The sequence below is a fragment of the Paroedura picta genome, chromosome 4 (assembly GCF_049243985.1).
Source record: "Paroedura picta isolate Pp20150507F chromosome 4, Ppicta_v3.0, whole genome shotgun sequence".
In the NCBI taxonomy this organism is placed as follows: domain Eukaryota; kingdom Metazoa; phylum Chordata; class Lepidosauria; order Squamata; family Gekkonidae; genus Paroedura; species Paroedura picta.
In genome coordinates this window covers 79,035,730-79,062,979 of record NC_135372.1, presented here as the reverse complement: position 1 = coordinate 79,062,979, position 27,250 = coordinate 79,035,730, and the positions used below count along the sequence as shown (strand labels likewise).

Genomic DNA, 27,250 nt, shown 5'->3' with positions numbered 1-27,250 from the left:
TGAAATAATACCATTATTAATAATACAGTTTTTATGATTCGAAACAAAAACATTACCTATCCTTTTCTTCCATGTTGACATCATCATACACCATGTTTTCTTGGGTCATAACATCTACCATCAAAACCATTCAAAGGTTAAACACAATAATACAGGCCATTCATTTGATAAACATAGAAAATAAAAACATATAAGGTTCACATTGATCCAGGCTCACTAAAATGCCAGTGATTTTAAAAAAAACCCTAAGAATTACCTAAGAAGGACAAAACTGTTATAAAATTAAACACCCACTACCTTGAGTTCCAGAATATTGATATATTATTTTTATACAGGAAAAATAATTGCCTCAGAAAGCTAAGGAAATTTGACTGAATACCCAGTATAATGTTCTTTGACCTCGTAAGAATTTTCTACTATATAGGAAAATGAGCCAGTAATCCACTTTACTCAGGAATAATGCCTGTGAAATAAGCGATCAAAGTACTTTTTGAAAATGATACACTATAATTAAGTTTGTATTAGGTGGTTGATATATGACTTTGTCAATAACCAAATAGGTGATAACAAGTATACCAAACACTTCCCTGGGTCACAATCTCCTATAAAATTGGCAGTGGAAATCAGTCAATATTTTTTTTTAATGAGACAATGCAATTTGACATTTACAAGGATAATTTTGCCCAGAGGACCAGCATTGTTTAAACATCCACTTACCCCACCCTTTCAAGTGAAAAGATTTGTACTATTAAGCAAATATCCTTACCTAGATTTGGCACAGAACTGGAGATGTTGCTGGGGGGGGGGGAACAAATTGCATAAATTTCAACATTATTTATAAATAGCAATATTGGTTGCATAGCAACTGCAATCAAGGCTTTAAGAAGGGATTACTCTCTACATCCCCTTCTCCCCATCACAGACACAATTACTGTTACATTTCTTAATCTAGGGGTTCTAGAAAGAAAAAAATGTTAAATGAGCTGATTACAGCAATTGCCCATTATTATTTATATGTATTATTAACCTGCAGTATAAATCATTGTAGTCAATGGCTTATGACCCCCCTTCCCCAAAAAGTTCTTGTATGTATTTGGGAATAGTAGGTCTAGATATGAAATTCATGCTGTTCTTTTTGGTATGATTTTATCAGTTACCTTTTGTTGGGGGTTAGGGGGAAACATCAGTATTGTGAAAGACTTTGATTTGGTAGATGGCTTTTATTCAGGGTATCCCCATTCTTAATTAAGGCAGCTTAGAGCTGACACTTTGGTTGGACCCTGAGGCATCATTTCATCAACATAACTGTAGGTTATTCAGTGATTCTAAGACTGCTGTGAGGGAGGAGGCAGGACTGTTGCCTTTCTTCAGTGCTATTTTGCTTGTGCTGCTTGGGACACCAGCCTTAGTTTGGGCTTTGTCTATTGAACAGACTGATCATTAAAAGTTCTACAATAATCAAGTGGAGGGTATGCCTGAGTGATCATACTTCAAGGAATTCTTTCCATCTCCACTCATGTCAATTATCTTCTAGATCACCGCTATCACCTGTGCCACCATTTTTATTATACAGAAATGATAAGGTAAAGGTATCCCCTGTGCAAGCACGGGGTTGTGTCTGACCCTTGGGTTGACGCCCTCTAGCGTTTTCTTGGCAGACTCAATACAGGGTGGTTTACCATTCCCTTCCCCAGTCATTACCGTTTTACCCCCCAGCAAACTCATTTTACCGACCTCAGATGGAAGGCTGAGTCAACCTTGAGTTGGCTGCTGGGGTTGAACTCCCAGCCTCATGGTCAGAGCTTCAGACAGCATGTTGGCTGCCTTACCACCCTGCGCCACAAGAGGTTCTTACACAGAAATAATACACTACTGTTTATGAAACAGATGGTGTAATTCTGTCCAATTAAGCATCTATGGATTTAAAATAGCAAAAAAACAACCAAACAAACAAACTTGGGGTCAGTTAGGTGGAAAGCAGGACAGACCAGCTCAGCTTTTCTTTATATCAGTAAATCTATGGCTTGTTAGTTACTGCCGCAGCTGAAAGCAGTAGTGAGTAGCTGAGCATGAAACAATTCCAATGGAAGTTCAAACCTCAGGTCCTAAGGGCAGTGGGAGGGATTGAAGAGGCACAAAAACACCTAGAGAACATAGTGGAGTAAAACAGGCCACAGCTTTATTGATTGCAGCTGAAGGAGCACATAGGGCATAGATCCAGGACTTCAGGCAACCCAACTGTCATCTAATGGAACCCTTTTCCAACCTGCATGTTAGGGGAAACCTGGAGTGGCAAGAAAGTGAAACCATGCTGAAAGCATGCCAACATGTATGCATGTGCTACAGGCAACTACGTATGGGAGATGGGAAGACTTCTAAGAAGAACGCACAGGTGAAATGGAAATGGAGATGAAGGCCAGGAACAGGCTCACTCTGCCTGGGACCCCTCAACCCTAGAATGGCCTTAGACTGTAGGCCACATAAACTGTTGAACAATGTGGCCATATAGCATCCCTACTTTCCTATATGTATAATGATGATGACACTCTTCCTAACAATTATCTAGGGCAGAATCCTACTTCAGTGCCACTTGCAAGTCCTCCAGCACCTCACCACAAACCACCCACTGCCAACAAGTATATAGCTGAGGTACAACAATAGCAAGGTAGAAAATATACTAGAGTATATGTTCATGCCACCTCTTTCTTTTGGCTTAAATATTATTTACGATTAATTCACAGGGTCCCCTGTTCCACACTCCTTTCCTTCTGCTCAAAGGTTATAGGATGGATGTATAACTCCCATTTTGCCTTCCTAAAGTTTCATAGACTGTTTTTGTTGTTATCCCACATACATCTTATCATGCCATTCTGGTTCTAACATATTTAGTATACTGTGATCTGATATCAAAATTGTACCACATGTTTTGCAGCTGCTTGAAATGATAAATGTTACTTTTGTCTTGATTTTACTCCAAAGTGTAATGTACATAGATCTCCTTTCCTCTACCTTATCCTCTATGATAGCGGTCCCCAACCTGTGGGCTGCGGACCACATGTGGTCCTTCAACTAATTGGAGGTGGGCCCCGAAGGACGCCTTCTCCCCCCTCCTCCCGGCCCTTTACTTCATCCCCCCCAGCCCTTTACAACACACTTCATTGTTGTGGTGTGTCTGTATCTTATTTTGAAGAGATGTTTAAACATTACCATAGCAATCAGAGAGCGCTAGGGCAGTGGTTGAGAGTAGAGGAGTAAACTACCCCCCCCCACCGGGCCTCAGTAAAAGGCGTTGAGTGGTCCGCGGCATTGAATGGTCCCTGGTGATAAAAAGGTTGGGGACCACTGCTCTAAGAGATGCATTAGAATTAAATATAATGCCCATCTCAAGTTTATCTGGTGGACATCAGATGGAATTCCTTTTAATTTCATCATGAAATAAACTAGCAAAGAGAAGACAACTCATAGCTGCCCCATGCCAGAAGAATTACCTACCAGGTATTCTCTTTTAGCTGAATGTTCTTCATTTTAAACTTTTCTTTCTTGAAAAATCTGCCAAATTTCTTTAGTTTTTCTACTTTGTCATTGCTGGGTACAAAGAAAAATACAAGTCATTAACTTAAAACAAAGATTGAATGTGATCAATACTAAATTTTTATCAAAGTTCTATTTATCAAAGTACCCATGATTTAGAATAAGTTTATGGCTGTCCAAAAAAATAATTCCTTCACATCAAATTCATTCAACAAGATTTAAAAACTGCCTCTAGTTTATCATGTTTAAATGGGATTAGAGAAATCCATGAAGTAGAGGTTTAAATGGAACATCTATATGCAGGTTGCTTCCAAGTACCAGCTATAAGACCACTCCATGCTATTAAGTCCTTATTACCATTAGAAGAAGAAAACAGGATTTTTCTGAATTCTTCCCAAATCCATGTACAGGAAACTGGACAAACAAGCAGTAGCTATTTCCTCAGCTCTCTTCTTGACAAAAGTGCAGGGAGAACACAATCACCCTCCCAAACCCAATGAGTATCCATGAAGATATATATCTGGAGGTGTTCAGTTTATGTAAGTCATGGCTGTAGGTAATGAAGGCTTTCTCTGTTTCAGGATCATGCCATTCCCTGCAACTTTACATGGATAAATGTGGCCTGCTCCATAGTCTTTCACTGTCAGTAAAAAGAGACAATCGGCTTACAGACAGGAGAGAACTGTGAAATGTCTACAGATAACCTTTAACAATTTTAAACCCTCAATTGCACATATTAAAATGTTATGGTTGATATTTTAAAGGTATTCATCAAGGCTTGACTTTTAATTAAGTAGACTTTACAGAAAAGTAATTCCTGATGAAATGATCTGCTGATTCTGCAGTAAAGCAATGGAACCTTCTAAAGTCTGGTTAATACTTTCAGAGCTAAATGAAATGAGTTATTACTAAACTACTGTAGTGGCCACAGTATGCATTTTTACTACTCTGAGTGACATTAGGTAAGAATAGCAAAACTAAAGCAATGGTGTAGTAAAGGATCAGTCAAAGACGCAAGCATGCAATAGATTAAGAACATATGTGAGCTTGCCAATGGTGTACCTAGCCCATTTGGTGCTTAAACTAAGTGTTGGAGAAGTATCTGGGAAATCCAGGTTTGAATCCCCACTCATCCCATGGAAGCTTGCAGGGTGGCCTTGGGCCAGTTGCATTCCTCTCAGCCTAGCCCTGATCTGGATAACGCAGGATACTCTGATTTCATTGGAGCTCAAGGCCCATATGGAGGCAGGCAGTGGAAAGCACCTCCAAATGCCTCTTGCCTAGAAAACCCTACAGAGTTGCCATAAATTAGCTGTGACTTGGCAGGGGGGGAAATCCATCACACCACTTGTGTCCTGAGCAGGCACTTGGGAGGGATTCTGTTCTCCATTTTGAAGCACAAGAAATGACCATCCCAAACAAGGCATTTTTGAGAGCTAGGAGGAGGAGGAGGAAGAAGACAAAGAAGAAGAAGAGTTGGTCCTTATAAGTCACTTTTCTCTACCTGAAGGGGGCTCAAAGTGACTTACAGTCGCCTTCCCTTTCCTTTCCCCACAACAGACACCCTGTGAGGGAGGTGAGGCTGAGAGAGCCCTGATATTACTGCTTGGTCAGAACAGCTTTATCAGTGCTGTGGTGAGCCCAAGGTCACTCAGCTGACTGCATTTAGGGGAGCACAGAATCAAACTCGGCATGCCAGATTAGAAGTCCGCACTCCTAACCACCACACTAAACTGGCTCTCTTTTACTAACTAACCCTAGCAAAAGCATCCCAGAATAGTGATCAGAAGTTTCACCAGCTTGGATGTTAAGAAACACACTATCCCCCAAAGAAGCTGCCCCCATCCTCAATTGTTTCCAAATTACTAAAGTCAAACAGGAGAAGCTCCGCAGTAGAAACTGAAAGGGGAATACTGTTGCACCTCATCAAAACCAGTGCAAAGCTTACAGTACCCAGCATAATATTAAAGGTTTGGTACTATACTACTCGTAAATGCATTCTGTCACCAAGCAGGATAGGAATGAGAAGGTCTTGAGAAGTGGCAATAAAGAAGTGGCAATAAAGGGGGTCTGGAGAGAACACAGAAAAATTAGGTGAAGGGAGGCAAATGAATGAGAAATGTGTGAGAAAGATGGAAAGGTTGTTCTATTTGTCCATCCATCCATCCTTTTATGCCACCGCTCTTAGCCAGCTAGCCCGTGGCAGCTCAAAACATAATTAAATAATAAAATTGAAAATACAGTAAAATATCCCCTTCCCACTCACCCCAATCCTGTGTTCAATAGACACAACCCCCCGTTACCAAGCTGCCAAATTTCTGCCATATATATCCAGAGAGATGTCAAGGACAGGGTGCCAAAAATACCAGGGGCAGTAGAGGAGCAGCCAGATCTTCCTCAGCCTGGCCTCCACCAAACACCTGGTAGAAGAGCTCCATTTTGCAGGCCCTGTGGAACTGAAGAAGCTCCAGCAAGGGCCATCAGTTCTTCTGGGAGGTCATTCTGCTAGGTAGTGGCCACAATAGAAAAGGCCCTGGCCCTGGTTGAGGCTAGGTGAACTTCACGAGGGCCAGGGACCTCTAACATATTTGGGCCCACAGAGCACAAAGTCCTGGGGGGGGGGGGCATAGGGGAATAAACAGGGTTATCTTGCTGCATCAACCTAACTACAGCTTTGCAAGATCTGGCAAAGCTGGGTGTAAGAACAGGGAGAGAGAAATCCTTGGTTATTGGATAAAATTACGTGCAGGCTAGCAATTACTGTAGCAGTTATCAGAATGATCTGTTAAGGAAATCTGCTTGAATCTTGGAGAAAAGGGAAGCTTAGCCAATCCTAGATTTCTTTTTTGCTATGTTCAGTCTTTCCTGCTTCCCTAGTGACTGCAGCTTGAACTGCATTTTGAATATAGAAAGGAAAACATTCAGGCAGAGAACAGGTGCTTACAAGTTTGCTGCCTCTGTAGATGGACCTCTTCTCAATCAATCTGTCTTACCACTTTTAAAGCTATCTATGTTCATGGCCAACACTGCCTCCACTGGCATTGAATTCCACAGTGTAATTAGTTGTTGAGAAAGCATGGCCAAGACTTGCCTCTTGTAGTTTGGAGTTCAGAAGGTGGGAGAGGCAGGGTGGGAGGAAGCTTTCTCTAGGCAAAGTAAGGTAGGGCTGGCTGTTTCTCCTGCAGCCTACCATGTCTAGCAGCGTGTCAGCTGATGGGCATGAGCTGTAAAAGCCCAAGGGGCTTTTTAAGCAAGTCCCACACTGGCCTTCAGCCTCTGCCTTGGTTCTCTGGTTTTCCCACCCAACCTTTGGTGTTGTTAATATATTTGGATTTATTTACTTTTACATGGCTTGGCAGTTTGGGAATTGTGGTGGATCCTTGGGGGGGGGGATGGATCTATATGGGGCTCCTGTAAGGGGCCTTGGGCATGTGGAACCACACATCTGAGTGCCAAAATGGGGGTTGCCATCAGGCTTATACACTAGGTGACAGAGGGACCATGTAAAGGCCAGCACCCACATGTGTCTCATTATCTTGCCACCCGACGGTTTATTCCCTACCAGGCAGAATATATAAACGCCCCCCTCCTCCAACCATCATCCACATAAATTTTATGGAATCCAAACCTATGGATTCATCTAAAACAATAGTTTAGGAAGAACACTGATTTAGGTACAGGATTTTACAGTCTATTTCTAGAGTCTTTCCATTCATCATATGAAGAAACTTAAACCTATGTGAATATAACATTTACAAGGAGCTATGATACAGCATAATTTCCTGTTGAGTGTGGACTCAGTTGGAAATCCAGGTGCCTATTCATGCTGTATATAGTGGAAAATATACTGCATAACTATGAGGCACCTAATCAATGAACAGAAAAAGAGCTCTGATACATTATTTTAACATAAAGATAAAGACAAGAAACTCACTCTGATTTTGTTGACTTATAATCTTCACTTTGAACATCCTCGTATGTTTCTTCAAAGGCATTGTCCAGAACTTAAACATACAAAAGTAACTATCATTAGAAAACAACTGACTATCAAGAATTTGGAATTCCATTAAAGAAAATTTAGTTGTCCAGGAGATCAGTTTTTTTAAGTTAATCACTCATTGAAACAGATTTTTAGCATTAAGCAGAAACATCAAAATGAGTTTTAATGTTGTCAGAGTGGCCAGTAAATAAGACATCAAAGCATTAAGAATCAAAGATGCAGAACACTTATATAGATAACTCAAAGGGCTAGATTCCATCAAGCACTTCTGTGCATAGAGATTAACAGATGAAAGTATAAGCCCATTATGCACGGCCACCGAAACGGCAATTTCGGGTCACATGGAAAACGCGGAGGGGAAAGACGCGAAGTAAACCGGTTATGCACGGGACGGGGTGCGACGGCAGCAAAACCCGGAGCGGCGGTTGTCGAGGTATCGATGCGGAGCCAAGGGGAAGCGAAGCGAGCGTGCCACTGTGTTGGCGAGCATCAGAGGCAGAGGCCAGGAAGGGCGGAAGCAGCCTGCGCATGCGCAGCCCTTATGGGTTTGTCAGGCATAGAGGGCGAGGGAGCATGTTTCCCCTTCCCCTTAGTTTACTCCCAGTTCGCCTCTCCCCTTCTTTGCTGCCCCGGTTCCTCTGTCCCATAGGTTTCCCCTTTATATTGTTTTCCCTACTTTAAGCTTTGTATTGTATATTTGCGCTTTGTTCATTCACACTGTTTTATAAAGTGTTTGTATTTTCGTAGAGACCTCGCCTCCGTTCTCGTTTGTGGTTGGGGTGTGTGTTTGGGAATGGGTGGGAGGGTGGGTGGCCGGCCTCTCTGCCGTCCTTAGCCGCGGCGATCCCCTCGCCCCCCTCCACTGTGAGCTCTCTGGCCACCTTTCCGTCCGTGTTCCCTTGGGTTCCCCCCGGCCTGCGCCACCGTTCGTTCTGGCAGCCGCTTGAGCGGTCGCACCGCCTCCGACCCTCCGGCCTCCCCGATTATGCACATGGTCAATTCGGCACCGCCTCCGGTTGCGCCCTGGTCGCCCGGGAAACTGCGCTTTCTTCCGCGTTCCGCTAACGCGGCTTTTTCAGCGGTGTGCACCAAATCTGCGGCCGGTTGCAACCGATTCCATGCATTATCGGTGATTTTAGTCGCCGCCATTCCACCCCAAACGCGCACTAAATCCCCCGTGCATAATGGGTCATATTGGTACATCACAGTCAATATTATTTACTCAGACTGACAGCGGCTCTCCAGTTTCTCAGACTGAGGTCCTTTGTATCACCCACTCCCACATCCTTTTAACTGGAGAAGCCAGAGATTGAACCTGGAACCTTCTGCATGTTAAGCAGATACTCTGACACTGAGCCACAGTGACTTCCTAGGTCCTCATTTCCACTGCAACCTGAAGAGCCCCACAAACACTGCTCCTGGGAGCCTAGGCAGCATGAGAGTAAACTGTCATTAAAGGTGGGGAATAGGTAACATTGCCCCATTGCACACACATTTTTAAAATAGAAATCTAACCCAAAATGTTTTCTGTGCAACAATATACCACCAGAATGAATATATTAAATCAGTTTGATTTGTGGGGTGCCATCAATATGCAGATGACACCAGACTCTACCTCTTCTTTCAAGAGCAACGGGTGGCTGGAATCCTGGCTTTGGCCTTCTGCCTAGATGAAGTGGTAGAATGGCTAAGTGAGAGTTTGTTGAAGCCAATTCCATTTAAGACAGAGATCATGTGGCTGGGGAAGCCAGACTGCTGGGTGGCCACTTTTACCACTTGATGTGGTCAGATTTTCTACTGATGGCTGTCAGGAGTCTGGGGGTATGGCTCAATTCTTTGCTTTCCATGGACAAACGTATGTCCTTGGTGATGGAGACTGCATTTTATCATCTACACTGGGGCTGCTAACTGGGCCCCTATCTGCCATGATAATTCATGCAACAATCACCTTTAATGCACTCTATGCAGCATTAACCTATGAAGCTTCAGAAATTGCGAATGGCTCAGAATGCAGTTGCCAGATTGCTGACAGGAATGTCCCAGCAGCTGTCTGTCTTGTGTCAAGAAGAGCAAGGACCTTCTCACTAGTTGCCCCAGTCCCATGGAACCAGCTGCCTGAAGAGGTGCATGCCTTGCAGGACCTCCCTAGGTTTCATAGGGCATTGAAGGCTGCTCTTTTTCAGGCAAGCTTTGGGTGCTTGTGATCTGCCAGGCAACTGGTAAATTATACTCCAGCTGTGTCTTTACCATCCATATATCCTGCTTGACAGTGGAGAAATTTTAACTGGACTTTTAAAAGTTTATTTATTGTGTATCTTTTGTACTTTTTATATGATATATTTTATATGTTGTTAGCCACCTCGCGTCCCATTCAGGGGAGAGGATATAACTTTGCTAGATAAGTAAAATTTGCAGATTCTAACAATAAATACATTTCCTTAAAATGAAATCCTTCTTCAGTACACTCCATGATAGGTTATCCATTCTTGTGGTATGGAAACAGAAAAGTTGAATCTGTATTTCTGTCTCAAGCTTGAAAGTATTTAATATTCTCACAATCATTAGCAATACTGACTTTTTGAACCTTGCAAAGGAGGAAGGATTCTTAAAAAGTTATGTGATAGGAAAATAAACCATTAGCCTCTTACAAGGAGAAATAACTACAAGATTATTACAAATAAAAGTAAGGGACTATTGGAAGGTCAATAAGTTTCAAATCAGTCATATCTATAAAACTTGTCATGAGGACATGTTAAATGAGCTATGCCTGTATGGTACGTTTAACAGGTTTCTTTAAGAATACCAAATTCTTTTAACGAGGTTTGCTAATATTGAAAAATCCGTATATTCTTAGGCCAAAACTCTATAAAATAACTGAGCCAGAAGAGCAGATTAAAAACTATCACTGTTCTTGCAGTGAAATGTTAACATTAAATTACATTAAAATGGGGATTACCAGGACTTTAGCCATCACACACAGAATTGCCACTATTAAGTATTATTGCGGGCTAATCAGTTTCTCATAAGAGAGCCATTTATTCCTTTGACAGTATGATTATAGCCCCTGGCAATACCTGTTTGATAGCCTGGCAATTTTAACAGTGGTTACTTCAAAGAAAGGACTGTAAGTAGCTTAAGGGGAGGTGAACACACAAGAAGCCCATACGCAATTCCAACAAGCCTGAAGCTAGATTCAGAAAGAAGGTGGGGAACCAAAACATCCAGGCAGGCAGAAAGCACTGTGCCTCTTATCCAAGAGAACATGCCTCAGGCTCTGGGGACCTGCCATAGCAACCCCGTACAAAAATTTACCTTCTATTCCTGATTTGTAAAGGAACGTATCCTTTTCCATTAGAAAACTGATAAAAAAAGCAATTCCCATCCACTGGAATAGCTACAAATTAGTGGATTATCAAGAGGCTCCAAGGCTGGTATGGCAGATACGGCATATATCAAGGGAGGAGACAAGACTTTCAGCCGTCTCCCATATGACCATGATACTCTGTGTGGCTTTAACTGCATCACACACAGCCCCACTCCATGGCTGCCACCCCCCCCGCCCGCCGCCACTTGGTGAGTTGTCGTTTTGTGCTTGTTGATTTGCTTGTTTTAAATAGCAATGAATATATTCACTATAGAGTTATAATAATATGAAGGTCCTTTGAATTATACCTTTCATTAAAAAAAAAAAAAAACCTGTAGCCACTTCATTGCAGAGATAAGGGGAAAGACAATGTACAGGGACAAAGAATTGCAAACACACAAAAGCTGGAAATCCAGAGGATTAAAAGAAGCTGGTTTTTATACCCCACTTTTCACTGCCTGAGAAAGTCTCAAAGTGGCTTACAATTGCCTCCCCTTCGTTTTCCCCACAATAGACATGCTACGAGGTAGGTGGGGCTGAGAGAGCTCTGACAGGACTGTTCAGTCAGAATAGCACCAGCAAGGCTGTGAGTGGACCACGGTCACCTAACTTGCTGCATGTGGAGAAGTCGGAAATCAAACCCAGCTTCTCAGATTCAACCCCACTTGTCTTAACCACTACACCATGCTGTTTAGATAGAACATTATAACACTATAGCAGTGTGCCAGTTGATGGTTTTTTTTTTGGGGGGGGGGGAGAATTGGTTTTTACAAAAGCCCCCCAAATCCCTTTGGTATTGGGGTAGATGGCTGAAAATGGTGGGAGGACTGAGGCAGGAATCTGCAAAAATGTGATCTTCTATCCCTATGGCATAAAACATGTTTTGATCATGATCTTTCAAGAAGAAATGTCCAAACTTCTTTGGCAAAGATCACAGTGAGGTTAAAGAAAAAGTGGAAAAGCTCCCACCCTATGTCGCTGTCTGCTCTGTGTTCACCTTCCAGACGTGCCTGGCTGCCTATGAGGCACTGCCACACTCCGGCCCACCACCCACACCCATGCAGAGCCCTTGGAGGGGACAACGAGGTGGCGGATGCTGCAGGGCCAACACCCAGCCTGCCCGCCGCACCCACTTCCAGGCTGCGCCACTCCCCCAGAGGCCCACCACCACCGCAACACACTCTCCAATGCTGCCGCTCATGGAGGGCCTTTACAGGGCCAGGGTACATGGTGGTGCCCCACATGCCCAGCACTCTGAGGAGGCAGCAGTATTGCCCATTGTTGCAAAATGCCCTCCACAAGCACAGGGAGCCGCAGCTACAGCTGTCAGGATGCCTCTGCCTCCAAAGTAGGGCCTTCGCCACTCGGAGGTGGCCTGCTGCTCAGAGGGCCCACGCCACCACCTACTCATGGAGGCTGCTAGCTCCTGTTTCATTTCCCACTTCATAGCTAGTCATTTCTATAATTCAGGCAGAACTAAAACTTCATTGACAGAAGTATGACCTGTTGCAAGAATTGCTAGCCAGGCTTTGGACACGTCTCAGACATAACATAACCTGCACTTTATGAATATTTTTCTTAAAGAGGCCTTTATAAAGTGTTGTATTAGTTTCACACTTACCACTGTCAGAAGCAAATGGACTGAAGTTATCAGAGGCCTGACTGCAACACAAACAATTTTAGATTGTTCATTTCAATACATATGCCATATATGTAAGATCTTCCAGTTTGTAACAAGTTTAAATCTACCGAACAAATTTTGAGTCCAGTAGCACCTTTAAAACCAACAAAGTTTGATTCGAGTTTTATTCAAATCTATAGATGAAGGCTTCTCATCTGTGGCTTACTTACAATCCTCTCTCTAGTCCTTCTACATCGTCATACAACTCCTCCAGAGCTTCCGCTGGTATGGAGTCCAGAGCAGCTGATTCATCACTGACTTTCAAAGCTTCCAGGCACACATACCCATCTGAAACTGCAGAATAGCTCATGTTTACAATCTCTGCTCAACATGCACATTTAAGAATTTAGATGCTATTTGAGTGACAGGACAAGCTCAAGCCTTTGCTCAGCATGGGTGCAGAATAATTTAGAAAACAATGTCTTGTTATATTCTTAACTGATCACCTAAATCTCACAGATAACGGTCGTTTCCACACTGGGAACTTCGCTGCCCTGGCTCCCATGTGGGAGCACAAATCTGAGGTGGACACGGTGCATGAGCCAATTGCTCCCCCGTGTGGGAGCAGAAAGAAGCGGGGCAACTTGCCTCAGCTCAAACTCCAGCCTGCAGCCAGGCACGAAGCTTCTGGTGCCCCAGTCAAATACTTTCCTTGTATTTCTGCAAGCTCCATGTTCTCCTTGGAATGTTTATAAGAAACCTCATAAATAAATGTTTATTATAAAGAAATCTTAGTTTCTGGGTAAAACAGTATAAATTTTGTATATGAGAAAAAAATGTAAATGTACAAATATTTTCACATCAGACACCATCTTTCAAAAGAGAATAATTTTTCTTCCATTTCTCATGTTGAGGAAGGGAATGCCTCTTAATTTGGCTCTAGTATCTGCTGTTTTTACTTAATAAATCAAGACGTTCCTGCAAAAGTTTGTTTACCCAAAATTTAACATATGGGGGGGGGGTAGAGAAGGAAAGCAAGATAGGAAAACGCATAAGTGGGAAGACTCTTCCCACGTGCCCTTTCACCAATTAGCCACTGCTGCAAATACCTGACTGCTGTAGGCCTTACTATCTACTGGTGGGAAAATTTCTTCTCAAGGCCTACAGAAGAAGAAATTAGGATTGGGTGCTCTTCTGTGTGGAGTGCAGGTATGTCACAAGATTAATACCCAGGAAATAGAGGCATCTTGGCCTGCAATAGTTGTCATAACAATTACAACGCAACTTAAGGAAGCCCGCATGGTAGTAGGGGGAGCTGAGGCTTACAGGGAGTGTGGGCTCCCTCTTAATCAAGACAGGGCAGAGGTCCTTCAATGCTGCACTTCAGCTGTACTAGCTTTCACAATAGCATATCAAAATCAAAAATTAAGGTAAGAAATTAAGACAAAAATATCTCCTCCATTATTTGTAGTTAGGGAGAGATTGATTAAAAGTACAGTCCTAAGCAGAATTAAACCCTTCTCATTCTACTTCAGTCAATGGGTATATAACTCCGCTTATGATTACACCACATCCATTGAAGCAATTGTAGCCTTACATGGAGATCAAATTGAACTGTAATTCATTTCTGAGTAGACATACATTAGCAGGGCTGGAAGAGCCCTGAAGCAAGGACTACTAAGCAAGCAGCACTGAATTCAGTACTAAGGAGTGCAAATTAAAGAACCATCCAGATACTTACAATTTTTATCTTTTTCTAGGAAGTGCTGTGTGAAACTCTGTGCTGTTCCCTTTTGAAGCATCCTCTTCCCAACAAAACACTCTCCATTCATTTCTTCGGCCACAAGTATATCTTCATCATCACCAATCTGATCAAAAACATTGTGATAGTTTCTATTTTATTCATTTCATTTCTAACCCTTGTATCTTTCTTGCCTCAGCAACAAGAAGCTAAATATTCACAAAGCTCAGCATCATGTGAACTGCGGAGAGAAGACTGTTCCACAGCCAAAAGGAATATCCTTTCTGTCATGCTAAATCTTTAGAGGGTGAACACACATTTACTTGCAGATCTTAGCTGACAAAAAGGTAGCCCTTTAGATACAAACCAGGGTCTTATGCTATGTAAAGGAGAATGGAGTTTCCCTACCTCTCCCATCACTCTCTCTCCCATCACTCTCTCTCCCCCCTCTCCCTCACACACACGCACACGCACACGCACACATAATCATATTTCTTGTGGATGATGGGCCTGAAAGCAACCCTGGTCCATAAGAAGAGTTGTTGTGGACTGGTCATCTGGCATCATAGATCCATGACAGATGTTTTAGAACTCTAGGTAAGAACTAGTATTTTGAAATGTGCCTGGAAGTAAATCAGCAGATTTTAAAACATGCCTTGATTATTTCTACATTATCACAGCACTGTTCAGGAAAGCAGGAAATGTTGGCAAGTATGAAGAGATCAAAAATATTTAATCCTTTAGAAGTACTCTTAGAAGATAGGACAAAAGACAGAAAATACATTTGGTGAAAATCCACTGAAATTTTTATAATAGTCCTAAAAGCACCTTCAGGAAGAAGGACTGTTTTCAAAATTATAATTCAGCCATTAGAGAATTGGGTTACGTGTTACTATGTTCTTCTAACTGAGCATCCCCGGATTAGGGATGACAACAGCCATAATGCTGTTTTTCCTCCCCACTGGGAAGAAACACATGCCAAAACCAGAATCTGTCACTTCCAACCTCAGGAGACAAACTGTTTAGAGAAGATCTTACAAGCTGTTGTGGAGAGGGGAAGACTTTTGCTGTGCTGAAAACTGAAGAACATAAAGAGACCACAAGAAGCTGTGAGAACCTCATCTTTCTTTTCTACAGCAGTGCTTTCTGTGATGGCTGGAGAAAGAAAATGTCAAACTCCCTTGTATATTTTGAAAATGAATGGGTATCACTGTACATTTCCTGGTTTTTACAAGACTGTACCTTGCATCTCTCTTCAGCTGCTTGTTGATTTGATGACTCATCATTACGGAGTCCTCTTCTCTCTAGTTCATCATCTGTTTCAGTGCTAAACATCACCAGATAACAAAATGTCATGCCACAAATAATGCAATGGCTTTCTCTAGAGAGTTTTGGAAGACCACATCAGTTTACCTCCAACAATATTAGAGATAATAGTCACACATTTCCTTGATGAAGGAAACACAACACATAACCTCAGGGTACCAGAAGGATCGCAAAAGGACTCAGAGCCAGGAACGCTTACAACAGATAACTCCCAGTATGTTAGTATTAAGAGTTTTCTAGACCTGGTAGTTTGTTTCCACTGTTTGTGGCATAGTATTTTATTACTCACCACAAAATATACTTTGAGGCGGGGCTGTGAATAGGGAGAAATATGCTGGACATCACAACAGTTTCAACACCTGTAGGAAGTATTGGGTAGCAAAGAAGTATAGCAGCAGAACCTGAATGGCTGATTAAGGGGAAGAAATTCTACATACCTACAAACATGTTTCACTTCTGACAGTTTTCTGGAAGGTAAACAGGCAGGCTACTGGGAAGGAGGACAGAGGCAAATGTCCACCACCACCACCACCACCCTTGTCATGAAAGGCAAGGCCAATAAAACAAGCAGCTTAGGACAGACCTGACACAATGGATCTGAGGTCTCTTTAGCAGACAAATTGGCAAAGATCACATTTCTGAGCTCACATCATATTTAAATTTATTTAAAAGCAGCCATAGCACTGAGGTTACAATGTGTGGGGGAGGGAAAGGGAAGAAAAGAATACTGAACACACCAGAATGGTATATTGAGGTAAATCGGAAGAGAACAGAGTTTATTTCCATTTACCTGCACGTTCTAGTTTAGTGGAAAAATACATATACAAAGATCTCAGAAGAGGAGAAAAAAACTCACATACCAAAGTTTTTATATTTCTTTGTACTTCATCACAAACAATTATTTTAATTGCCTGTGCATTAAATAGAAAGGGTATTCTTCCTTGAATTAGTAATCCCTTAGAATTTCATCCCAATTATGTGGGGAGAAGTCATAGCTGGAAATGTGCTTCCCATTTACAAAAATATTTATTATTATTCTAAGTGCAAAATTTATTCGTATTATTCTAAGTGCAAAATAAGAACAGAAAATGTTGGCAAGAATAATCAGAATTATTTTCTGAAATATCACTATTATCAATGAAAACAGAAGCTTGAAAAGTTCATCATTTGGGTCAATTACATGCTGACCTTTGCTTGAATCTTTCACCTTTGTGATCAGGATTGCTAAAATTGACCACCACTATACAGCAACAGCAGACTATAGGCCTTGCCACAGACTTCCTTTAGAGCAGCGGTCCACAACCTTTTTTCAGTTGCGGACTGCTACCAAGGAGTGGGGTAGGGGCAACCCGGGGCCACGCGCATGCGCCCGCAAACACGCACGTGCGGCAGTTTTGCGCATGCGCGGGCCTGTCACGTTTGCACTCCCGGCTGGGGTACAAACGTACATGCGCGACAGGCCCACACAGAAACTGCTGCGCACGCACATTTGTGGCCCCACTGGGTGCCGTGCTTCCCTCTCCTACCCCCCCCCCCCCACACACACACAGAATAAGCCTTGCCAGGCCACAAGCTAATCGGCCACTTCAGCAGCAGATTTGCTCACGGCTTGGTGAGCTTCTCACTGCGGGGGGCGGCAGGGAGAGGGAGCCGCGGCCCAGTGCCAAGGCCTTCGCGGCCCGGTGGTTGGGGACCAAAGTGAGCTATTATGGAAGTTCTACTTTATCCTATTTAGCCATTGTATTTGTACTAACTTTTAATTTCTCATAGAACATCAGTTTCATAGTGGATGAACTAGTTGTTGTTTTTTGACTGAATGAGGACAAAATCTATTCCAAGTTTCAAAATCGGGCACCATCTAATTTATCATGCTTTTGATCTGTCTCCATCATGTCACCAGATTTTATGAGATGCTCAATGAGGACGCTTTTACATATCAGCTTTCTTAGCATTGGTAGCTCAGCAATGGCACTCTTTTTCAAAGAATAAAACAAGTTGTACCTGATGTCACAAGGCCACAACTCACCAAATTTCAACAACTGTAAATAATTTATTTGAATGGGAGATAATGAAGCACTTTTTAAAAAATTCAGCTGTGATTATACCCATTTTCCTCCAAAAAATCTAGGGATTGCACTCTTGGCCCAAGGGAACCTCCCCACCAAATTTCAATCAGCTTGGAGGAAGAAAAACCTATTATGGACAAGTAAATGTATAGAAAGTTAGAGTATAACCCATTTATATATAATCATGTGGCATAGGTAAAATATCGAAAGTGTTTCTCAGCCCAATCCAGACCTATTTTGTCATATATAATCTAATTGGTGTGTTCCTGTAAGGACCCTAGCAGCTGCATTTTGTACCTGCAGCAATTTCCAGGTCAGACACAAGGGCAGGCCAGCATAGAGTGAGTTAAAGGTATCCCCTGTGCAAGCACTGAGTCATGTCAGAAAGGGCAAATCAGTTCATCCCCCACTACAACCCTCTGTGTCCAGTTCAGCCACTGGAGGGCTGTCCCATGTAACCCCGTCCCAGCAAGGCAGTGGGTTAAGAGTTTGTGGTCAGCCATATCAAAAATGGCCGACAGATCTAATATCACAAGAATAGCCGAAACACCTCTATCTAGCTGGCATTGAAGGACATCCATCAGGGCAACCAACGGTCTCCACCCTGTGGCCAGGGTGGAAGCCCGAGTGGTATGGGTTGAGTGCTGAAGTATCTTCCATGAATGCCAGGAGCTGGTCCCTGTTGGCCCTTTCAACCACCTTACCCAGAAACGCAAGATGCGAGCTGGGCACTAGCTGGCTGGGTCCTGTGGATCTAGTGATGTTTTCTTTAGTAAGGGATGGACCACTGCTTCCTTCAGCAGCTCAGGGAACTCCCTGGTAGACAGGGAGAGGTTACCCCTGAGTGGGCCTCCTATCTGCTGGCTGCTCCCTTTGAGCAACCAGGATGGGCTGGGATCTAGGGGACAAGTGGTCACCCTCACTTACCCCAGTGAGGTTAGGTTTGCACAGGACATACAGATTCTGGTTACCATCATCAATTTGCATGATGCCTGGAGTGAATGGTGTTATCATGTAAAAACACAATTCTTGAGAAGAAAAAGTCTTAAGAGGCTACTGATCTCTAATCAGACATGAAGGATAGTTTAAGTGTTATATAATTTATAGTACCTTTCCAGAAGGAGTAAGATTTTTTTAATGACTTCTACCTTACCATTCTAAGTCCACACACAGTTGATAAAACATTCAGTCAGCTTCTAAGTACAAGAATCCCATTGCTTTAATATTTTATTGTGAAATACCAAGATGAAACTCCAGAAAAACTTACCTATGTGTGGCAGTGACAAACTGATTCTATACATAAAACAGAAAGGACATCTTCAGTTATCACACACACTTCAAATTGAAAACAGTGCCATACTGTCATCTTACAGTAAAGTAAAAACATGTTTCATGTTATTAATGTGAAACCAAGGGACAGAAGTTAAAGAGATAGCTTCCATGGAGAAGGGAGCATCAGTTTTCTCTTCCAGCATCAGGCCTAGTCTGACAGTCCAGCTGAGATCCAGGAAAGAGATTCCCCATGTGCACATGGTATTCTATCTACCTACCACCGGCCATCCCCATACAAGATAGTTTGTGGTAGATAACAGTCATAAAATCCATGTTAAAATTCCCTTAACCATAAAACCATTTCCTACAGCATGTCCCGATGGCGGTATCCCCCTTCCTTCCCACTCAACAGGCACAATCCACCTCAGAAGTTAATGGGGAGCAACCCGAGGTACCAGCTGACTTGAAGAGTGGCCACAGATCTTACTTGCCCTGGCCTCAACCAAAGACATGGTAGAAGAGCTCCATCTTGCAGGCCCTGAAGAACTATGACAGCTCCATCAGGACCCACACCTCTCCTGGGAGCTCATTCCACCAGGTTGGAGCCAGAACTGAAAAGGCAGTTTCAGAACCAGGGACCTTCAACAGATTCGCACCTGCTAAGTGAGGTACGCTGTGGGGGGGGGGGGCTAAGGAGGTAGGTGGTCTCTCAGATAAATGGGACCCAGACCATGAATAGCCTTAAAGGTTAACACCAAAACCTTGAACTTGATCCAGGCTGCGACTGGCAACCTGTGCAGCTGTCTCAGCACAGGCTGTAGGCAGGCTCTCCATAGTGTACCTGTGAGGACAGCTGCATTCCGCACCAGCTGCAATTTCTGGGTCAAGGACAAGTGTAGGCCTGCATAGGGCGAGTTGCAGAAATCATGCCTGGAGGTGACTATTGCATGGAACACTGTGGGCAAGCATATAGGAAGCTAGTAGCCTCATCTGGCACAAATGTGTGGACTACTCCAGTGACCTCATCCAGGATCACACCCAGATTCCCCGCCAAAGACGAGATGTTAAGCAGGCACCCCAGACATGGCAGGCAGTCATACTTCCTGATTAGAATTTGCAACAGTTATTATCCATTCAGTTCTATAGAGTGGAAGAAACAACTTTTTACTGAGAATAAGAGATTCTTGTACACTTTCTTGTTATTAGCATCTTCCCCATTACACTGGTGGGACTATTTTCTCAGAACACCTTGTGATAGCCCTTATTTTGTGGTTTTGAGCTCACTAGCTGTACATGCTGGGTAATTCAGTCACCATGCACCCATCCTTGTATTAAGCATCTGGGAAACACAGTGATGGAAATGTCCTTGAGACTTAATGTAGTTTGTTCAGCCCCCCAATCATCTAAGGGCAAACTCACCATGTGGAAGATCAGCATATAGAGTTAAGTTGCATGAGTCAAGGAGTTGGGTGTCAAGGAGACTTGCTCAGTAGCAACTTGAACTCACAGCCTTTAGGAATGCTGTCCACTCTTATCAGCAGTCCACTCAGTTGTAGAGATTTATCCATTGGTTAAATTAGGTACAGTGTTTTGCAAGTTGCTACCATGCTACTACTCTAGTGCATTAGTGCATTAACTCTAGTTCCAACAAGTAAGAACCTTTAAAAGGCCTAATACAGTGAGATAATTAACTTAGGATATAATCTTAGGGAAGAACTAGCTTCAAAGCCCATTCTTAAGAACGGGCCTTGAAAGGCTCCCCTCCCCTGGCCAGGCAGCATAAGGTGGCTTTGGGCTGCAGCTCACAGCCAGATCAAGTGGGGCGAGCGGCGGCTGGGCAGCTCATTAGGAGGCCTGGGACAGAGCTCCTTAGCAGGTAGTCAGCAGGCCGGGAGGCCCTCGCCAGCAGGCCCAGCCTTGAAGGCCAAGAGGCCCTCATTAGGAGGCCCTCCACCAGGACCCTTTGCTCAGGGCCCTCTCCCCTTACCTGCTGCTGGCTCCAGGCACTGAGGATTCTGAGAGCAAAGAGGCCAGGGACGGAGGGCGGGAGCTGCAGGGGCAGGGCCAAAGCTGGCTGCACCCTGATTGGCCCCATTCTAACTTGGACAGCCGGACATGTCCCACCCCCCAGGTTGTTTCATAAATATATAGAGGAACAACAATGGCTAAGGATATGCAAGTGTAGATGCAATTGAAATCCATTGTGCTTCTAAGCAAAATGCGTAGCATCAGACTGAACAACACTCTACAATCCTCTCTAATGAATGGTAATTTAAACTGATAAGGCAACTGGTTGTGAATATGGCACTAGAGTTTAACTAGTGTAAATGGACTGGAGCTCATGGAACTGAATTAAAGGGACTGGAGCTCATGGAAAACCTGTAGGTAGTGGTACATCCCAAGAACAGCATGGGGTAAAGAAGGTGTCTGTAAAGTGAGGGAGTCCAATAACACCTTTAAGACCAACAAAGATTTATTCAAGGTGTGCTCGGGGGTGGCATAACTAGCACACCTTGAATAAATCTTTGTTGGTTTTAAAGGTGCTATTGGACTAATTTAGTTGTGCTACTTCAGACCCACTTGAATGTAACATAAGGGAGTAAGGAACTGGTGAAAATCACATCCCTATTCAACAATTGATGGCAATATCTTCCACCACTAGAAAACCTGGATAGGACCCAGCTCAGCAGCTCAAACTTGCATGAGCCACAGCATGATGAATACTGTATGATTCAGGCCTAGTGTTCATGAACAAAGGAGATCAAATACCTTAATAGTTTCCATTTTTACAGTCTTGGAAGCTAGAATAAAAATGGTCAACAGTTAGCACATTTTAAAATTCAGTTAATTTCCATTATAATACAGTCATTACTCCAGATAATTTGGTGTTTCAGTTAATGCTAGATTAGCCTACATTCTCTACCTGGGCTTCTTTAGATTTTGTAGTCTTTTATAACACCATTGCATGAAACTAAGCCAAAGCCAGAGGACATATATTTATACACACACAGGCTGTTTAAATGGGTCAGTAACTATGCATTCTTTGCATACAATTCCTTGTATTGCCATCTGTTTCCCAGACCAACTAAGAACAAATTATTTAAAGAACATCTTGTAGAAAACAACTAAGCTAAAAAGTGATAAAATGATGGGTTGAAGGGCAACAAGAGGAAGATTAGGAACCGTGGTGACAGTAAAATACAAGAGATAAAGAATCCCATACTCTGCAATGAAGAACCAGACAAAAGTTTATTTCTAGTACTGGTGTTTGAGAGTCAACTTGCTGTGGTGGTTAGGAGCTGCAGTCTAATCTGAAGAACTGACCAGGATTGACCCCCTCCCACTCCTCCATATGCAGCCAGCTGGGTGACACATTTATCTTAGAACTCTCTCAGTCTCACCTACCTCACAGGGCGCCTGTTGTGGGGAGAGGAAGGGTAAGTGACTGTAAATTGCTTTGTGACTCCTTCAGGTAGAAAAAAGCAAGGTACAAAAAAAAACAGCTCTTCTTAACTTTACATATTTTATGTATGAATAGTAATGCTTAATTTTCAGAATTCTCTTTGTAACACCAAACTAATCCATGTTACTAGCTCGCCAACTACGGAGTTGCTGCAAACCTGACAACATGTTCCATAAGCATGCATATACCAAACAACTGATAAGACTTACAATGTTTTTTTTCTTGAACAGCATTTGAGCAAGAGGAATTTTCTGGTTGTTTCAGGTAAGATACTGTTTCTTCATAACTGTTCTCATCTCCAGTTTCAGGACTAAGAAGAACAAGGAAAGCAGTTATCATTGGGTGCAAATACTATAGAAAAATGAAATAACACTTTTCAGGAGAAAAATTGCCAGCACGGAACATTATGTGATGCATTATTGTGCTGCATTCAGATATCATGGGAGATAGATGTTTGTCTTCAGAACATAGAACACAGCTTGTTCTGTGTCCATCAACCTATATGCAGTTACCTGGAAAAAATGGAATTTGTCAGCTCTCCATAATCCAGGATCTTAAACTGGAATTAAAACAATGTTTAGAAGCCCTGGAATTGTAGTGGGATGAGTAGGGAAAGAGCATCCATATTCAGATCTTAAGGTCAAGATTCAAGGGTCCAGAGGTTTTCAGCCATAGTCAAGAAATGAGTGATGGTGTGTGCATACATGGTAACCCATATTCATGGATAAAGCTTTGTCATGACCCCTGAATGCAGCCAGTTCTGTACTCTGAATCACTATTAAGGATATGCATGAACTGGGAAAATGCAGTTTGGTTGGTTCATGAGGTGCCTGGTTCATGAAGCATCGTGAACTTTTAGCTGCCAAACAAACTGGTTCAGTTCATGAGGATTGTGACCCAGCAGTACACCTCCCTGGGTTACAAACTCATCAAGCTTGCAGGGCTCTCCAGCTGACTCGCCTCTATCTGCCTTCCAAGTTTGGTGAGGACTGGATTTACAGGGTCTGAGTTACAGGAAAGTTCAAGTAGTGAAGAGCCTATAAAGGGGCCAGTAGAGGAGACTCAATCAGAGATCCCCTGCAAGTTTGGAGCCTCTGGCTTTGCAGGAATAATTCTATACACTACTGAACCTTCTAATCCTGCTCCTGTCAAAATGACCAGGTGTATCATAGTCTCATGAGATCTTCCCTGGACTTCCTCTACATACCCTCCAAGTTTTGCCCTCAATAGCTTTGAAGTTTTGTAATCACTTAGCTGGAAGAGAGACAGTTTATAAACTTGGATTCAAGTGGCACAATAAAAATTGAGTCCGATAGCAGCTTATATATCTGTACTGTCATGATCCTTGTTCCATTTTGTCTGAGGAAGAGTGCTTGCACATGAAAGCTCATGCCTTGAATAAATCTTTGTTGGTTTTAAAGGTGCTATTGGACTCAATTTTTGTAGTTCACAAGCTCATTTATGCCCATCTCTAATAACTATCTAGAAAACTTTGTTCTTGGCTTCTATCCTTAGCAATTTCACCAAAGGTTCTTCTTAACAACCCACCTTAAACTACACAGAAAACACTATATATATATATATATATATATATATATATATATATATATATATATATATATATATATATATATATATATATATATATATATTAGTTAAATTTAAGTGGTGAATAATAGATCATAGAATTAGTGAAGGACTAGATCCTCAGCACATACTAGGATACCTAAAGGAATAATACCATTTGATGACTTTATGATCCTATAGGAGGAAACAACCACTGATGAAAATGCTACACAGAAAATGGTACAAATCTGGAATCCGTTTTGGTTGTTTGATTTCTATTAAAAGAAGAGATAAGATAAACTGTATTTTTATTTTTATTCATTGTTAGATTATTTAACTGTTAATTATAGTCTATAGGGTAGGTTCTTTCTTCTGCAGTTACGTACTGGTTATGTGCAGGGGCAACCATGCAGAGGAAGGTCATGGAGCCTTCCCTTCCTGAATGCACAGAAGTGACTGCATGGAAGCAGAACATGTGTATTTGCTCCTGCCTCTCCCTCCCCACATGTTCAGGGACTGAACAGGACTGTTATGAGCCCTGGGCTTCTGCCTGAGCTATCCCACAGTTCTCCTTCAACAGGAGCAAAAAATCTCAGGCTCAAGGGGTTGGGGCTATGGGAGTCATACTGCAAAGGAGCATGACATCATGTGGAAACTCTTCCCAGAAGCCAGAGTATCCAATTAACCATGAGGGGCAAAGTCCCTATGCGGAGGTGATCTTAGGCTTTTAGCCATGATGTCAGGCTGCTACTTCTCTAGTAATAAGACAATCAGTTTATGTAGAACCTAGGCCATTGAAATTATTTAAAAAGAATGTTCTTTCTTAAAATATGCAGAGAATCCTTTTTATTATGATACATTAACACAGTATTAGAGCCTCTTGTGGCGCAGAGTGGTAAGGCAGCCATCTGACAGCTTTGCCCATGAGGCTGGGACTTCAATCCCAGCAGCCGGCTCAAGGTTGACTCAGCCTTCCATCCTTCCGAGGTCGGTAAAATGAGTACCCAGCTTGCTGGGGGGGTAAACGGTAATGACTGGGGAAGGCACTGGCAAACCACCCCGTATTGAGTCTGCCAAGAAAACGCTAGAGGGCGTCACCCCAAGGGTCAGACATGACTCGGTGCTTGCACAGGGGATACCTTTACCTTTACCTTAACACAGTATTACTAAAAGCCAAGAAAATTTAATTTAGCAGGAGCAACTGTAAAGTAATACATGGGGGGGGGGCTATCCCTGAAAGGTACAAAGACATTCTACCCTGCTCTTATTTAACTAAGCCAGAAATGCATCTGGCCGATTGGTCACTCCACAAATTATTTCAGCAGTAGGATCTGACAGAAGCTAAGACAAACTAGTCATGTATAGATCCCTAAGCATGTGGTTCAGCCCGTTTATCAGAGAACTTGCATACCCACACTGGTGTGTTAGCAGCTGCCAGGGAAATCCAGAGAGAGCAGGAAACTAGAGCATTCAGCCAAGTATCAAGGATACTTGCTTGTCCTCTAATATTTGCCAAATTGCTTTGTGTTTATGTTTTTCAGAGTGGTGCTACTGCTTCCTGAAAGCCTGGAGCATACATTAACCCTTCATTAAGTCATAGCAAAGGTATTACATGCTTCTGGGAAAACTGACCAGCTGCTAAATGCTTAAAAGATTCCCAAATATAATCAGGTCCTGGATTCTCCTTTCTCCTGCAAACAAAATTCAGTTTGATCTTTAATTCTGCAAAGAAACTAGATCCCTCTTGCCTCAGTAAAACTACCAGAGATTTTTTTTTACAGAAGCTTCCTTGTCCCAACTCACCCAGCAGTTTACCCATCTTCCTAATTTTTTAGGAATAGTCTTGATTTACAAGGACACATTTATCAGTTTATCACACTACCAGATATCCAATTAAACACTCTTACACACAGAGATCCAAGACACAAGCCATCCTCAAAGGCTGTCCAAACAGAGACCACCAGACAACAACTTATGTAGCTTAAACCCATGCTTGCTGCATAAATATCAGCAAGCAGGAACTCAAAAACTCATCTGCTGTCAGACCATGATAAGAATAAAAGCCAGCTTCTAGCACCTGCGGATTAAACTAGCCCATAGTGTTTACAGAAACAGTACATAACTTTAGAATGTCAAACCATGGAGAATGAAGGGATGGGGAAAATAGTGCGTGGGAGTAAAGAGAACAGAAAGAGCAGCAGACTAACACACCCCCATGCTATATTTACTGCAGGCTAAACAAAAGAGCCCCCGTGAGGTACAAAAGGAAATGAGACAGAATTGGTTCTCTAGTCTTGTCGTATCAAAGGGGGTAAAAAGATTCATGGGAAAAGCTGCTTTGGGCAGATTTCTTTATCTCCTAGTATCACTTATGAAAACAACTTGTCCCCAAAGTTTCAAGTATAGCTAGCAATTAATTTTTGAAGACATAGCAGTCAGATATTCAAGCTGTATCCTTTGTATTCTTTGTCTGACAAGCTCTGTTTCCTAATCCAAATGATCATGGAAGATTCTGTGAGGTAAATTCTTCCACAGTGTTAATAGTAAGGCCAATACATTCATCACATACTCCCCCCACCATGTGACTGCTGAAAACATGTCCCTGGACCGTAGTCACCAGCTTTTGGCTTACCAGTTCACACAACAGAGAATATGGCTATGGGGTCCCAGTGACATTCAGACATGAACTGCTTATAGAATCATAGAATCACAGAGTAATAGAGTTGGAAGGGACCTCATGGGTCATCTAGTCCAACCCACTGCACTATTCAGGACACTCACATCCCAATCGCTAATCTACTGTAACCTGACACACCCTTTCCTTCACAGAATCAGCCTCTCCATCAGATGGCTATCTAGCCTCTGTTTAAAAATTTCCAAAGATGAAGAACCCACCACCTCCTGAGGAAACTGCTCTGTCAGGAATTTCTTCCGGAAGTTTAGATGGAATTTCTTTTGAATTAATTGATTCCCATTCGTTCAGGTATGTCCCTCTGGGGCAAGAGAGAACAATTCTGCTCCATCCTCCATATGGCACCCTTTTAAATAGTTGAAGATGGTTATCAGATCCCCTCTCAGTCATCCCTTCTCTAGGCTAAACAGACCAAGCTCCCCCAACCTTTCTTCATATGTCTTGGTCTCCAAACCCCTCACCATCTTTGTTGCCCTCCTCTGGACACATTCCAGTTTGTCAACATCCCTCTTCAATTGGGGTGTCCAAAACTGAACACAGAACTCCAAGTGAGGCCGAACCAGAGCAGAGTAAAGCAGTACCATCACCTCCCGTGATCTGGACACGAT

General features: G+C 42.7%; 1 protein-coding gene across 5 annotated transcripts in view; it reads right to left on the bottom strand.

Moving 5' to 3' along the window:
* The window catches only part of FYB2 (FYN binding protein 2), a 55,962-nt gene that overhangs the window by 9,147 nt on the left and 19,565 nt on the right, over window positions 1-27,250 (bottom strand). For 4 of the 5 annotated variants that reach the window (XM_077333592.1, XM_077333595.1, XM_077333593.1 and 1 more), the window contains exons 5-16: window positions 22,594-22,694; window positions 21,691-21,722; window positions 18,917-18,942; window positions 15,500-15,584; window positions 14,258-14,384; window positions 12,747-12,870; window positions 12,517-12,557; window positions 9,147-9,197; window positions 7,466-7,535; window positions 3,493-3,585; window positions 767-795; window positions 57-114 (exon numbers count right to left, since the gene is read on the bottom strand). In XM_077333592.1, the coding sequence (XP_077189707.1) occupies window positions 57-114; window positions 767-795; window positions 3,493-3,585; window positions 7,466-7,535; window positions 9,147-9,197; window positions 12,517-12,557; window positions 12,747-12,870; window positions 14,258-14,384; window positions 15,500-15,584; window positions 18,917-18,942; window positions 21,691-21,722; window positions 22,594-22,694 (837 nt within the window). The remainder of the gene's footprint in view (window positions 1-56; window positions 115-766; window positions 796-3,492; window positions 3,586-7,465; window positions 7,536-9,146; window positions 9,198-12,516; window positions 12,558-12,746; window positions 12,871-14,257; window positions 14,385-15,499; window positions 15,585-18,916; window positions 18,943-21,690; window positions 21,723-22,593; window positions 22,695-27,250) is intronic. The other variant, XM_077333594.1, reaches the window with a different exon arrangement.